The sequence below is a fragment of the Lolium rigidum genome, chromosome 1 (assembly GCF_022539505.1).
Source record: "Lolium rigidum isolate FL_2022 chromosome 1, APGP_CSIRO_Lrig_0.1, whole genome shotgun sequence".
NCBI lineage: Eukaryota > Viridiplantae > Streptophyta > Magnoliopsida > Poales > Poaceae > Lolium > Lolium rigidum.
In genome coordinates, this window is record NC_061508.1 from 144,117,683 (window position 1) to 144,119,985 (window position 2,303).

A 2,303-nucleotide genomic window follows, 5' to 3' on the forward strand; every position below is an offset into this window, starting at 1 on the left:
CCAAGGAGAGGCTGCTGCTGCACCTCCGTGGTCGTTGGTGTGTGTAGGCACGTAGACCAGATTCAACGTTGGCGAGAGGATGAGGAGAGGAGACTCAGGCGGAACGAGACGAGAAATAGTTTGTTGGGGCCGCATCGTCACCACTCACCACTGTCTTCACTCAGCCTTGGCCGCTACCTCCCGGGACGGTCAAACCTGCGCAGGGGAGCACGCCGCACGGCCGGTGCTCGGCGCTTATATATACCCCGGCCCGGGGACGCACCGCCGACCCTCGCATTACCTCATCCTTGGACCCTTGTCTCGCTCCACTCCTCTCACTACCACCGCCCGGGAAAAGCGGACTGAACCCAGCCTGGCCGTGATCTGAATCCGCCGGGAGTATGGGGAGGCCGCCGTGCTGCGACCAGGCCGGGGTGAAGAAGGGGCCCTGGACGCCGGAGGAGGACCTCGTGCTCGTCTCCTACATCCAGGACCACGGCCCGGGCAACTGGCGCGCCGTGCCCACCACCACCGGTGCGTTCTTGACTTCCTCGGTCCCCGTCTCGTTTCGCGCGCGTTTCCTTCTCTCATCGATCGGCCCCTTCTCGCGATCCTGCAGGGCTCATGCGCTGCAGCAAGAGCTGCCGCCTCCGGTGGACCAACTACCTCCGCCCCGGGATCAAGCGCGGCAACTTCACCGACCAGGAGGAGAAGCTCATCGTCCACCTCCAGGCCCTCCTCGGCAACAGGTAACACATCTCATCTCGCTCGCTTGGCTGGTTCTTCTGCCTAGAATTTAGTTCACGTTGTGTACTTGCCCGTGCGGCACCCCTCCAGATTTGTTTCATGAACTTGGTAATGCATACAGTACAGTAATTGTTAAGTAAGTGTGTGCTCGTCGGCTCTGCAATTCTTTCTTTGCCTAGGTGGGCGGCGATCGCGTCCTACCTGCCGGAGCGGACGGACAACGACATCAAGAACTACTGGAACACGCACCTCAAGCGGAAGCTCAAGAAGATGGCCGCCGCCGGCGAGGGCGGGCCGGACGCCGCCGCGGCCGAGCTGAAGAGCAGGGAGGCCGCGCCCAAGGGGCAGTGGGAGCGCCGCCTGCAGACGGACATCCACACCGCGCGGCAGGCGCTCCGCGACGCGCTCTCGCTGGACAAGTCGTCCACGCCGACAGGGCCGCAGCAGCCACAGGCGCTGGCGGCGGCGCCGCTGAAGGCGACGTACGCGTCCAGCGCCGACAACATCGCGCGGCTGCTGGAGGGCTGGATGCGGCCCGGGGACGGCGGGTGCAAGGCTTCGTCTTCCGGGTCTCCGTCGGCAGGGTCCGTGTCCGGCGACGGCGCGTCGGCCAGCCATTGCGGCATGGCGGCGGCGACGCCCGACGGCTCCGCGGTGACGAGCAGGACGGAGGACGGCCGCGCGCCCGCCGCGGCGCCGGCCCTCTCCGTGCTGGATTGGAACTGGCTGCTCGATGACGGCATGGGACATGCCGGTGTGGGGCTCGTGGACGTGCCACTCAGGGACCCCGGTCACTTCTTCTGAAGAAACAAGGCAATCCTGCAGTAGATCGGGATCCTAGCTTGGTAATCCAGATCATCAGAACCTCGTGTCGGTCTAGTTTGGTTTATCTAGCTTCTGCTTCGTTCTGTTTTAGGGTTTGGAATACTAATCATATAGATATGTCTATACTAATCCATGGTGTTGACTGAATGAAAGGTAACGATTCAGTCCTGAAATGGATGGAGGTGGCAAACGAAACAATTCAACATCTTTCAATAACGAACAATCTTAATACTATATATAAGTTCTATGCTATATATATCATTGTTCTCTGTTTTTGAATTTGCAACGCATGTACATAGCTTTATATCACGTCCCACACAAATGTATCTTCTGTACTTGCAGTATATCTTTGGATAGTACTAATAGGAGAGTCTCAGCAATGGATGATCTCAGATACTGGATAGTACGAACGAGAAAATCAGCAATGGATTATCCTAGACATTGGATTCCGTGAACTGTTTTTCATGAGGAAAATAGTGGTGTGATGTATATTGATGCTACACTTTTTTTAAAACATCTGCATCTTACAGTATAGCGTGTCAATATGTGAGAGAGGACAAAAGAGACCGAGCTTCATTAAACCTTTTATTTAAAAAATCCAGATTCAGAATTACAAGTTTTTATAATTCTGAAATAAATCTTGAATGCAGCCAATGATGTATCCTACTATCGTGCATAATCTCAATGCAAAATTATTTATATTTTGGGCTACATATTTTTTATATTCTGATATGTGCATTGTTCACTGTACA

The 2,303-nt window shown here is 55.4% G+C and overlaps 1 protein-coding gene across 1 annotated transcript; it reads left to right on the top strand.

Annotated features, from left to right (window-relative positions):
* Positions 1-380: 380 nt before the first annotated feature.
* On the top strand, positions 381-1,530 carry LOC124652205 (myb-related protein 306-like). Its single transcript, XM_047191225.1, has 3 exons — positions 381-513; positions 599-728; positions 906-1,530. The coding sequence occupies exons 1-3, from the start codon at positions 381-383 to the stop codon at positions 1,528-1,530; spliced, it is 888 nt and encodes a 295-aa protein (XP_047047181.1).
* Positions 1,531-2,303: the final 773 nt, after the last annotated feature.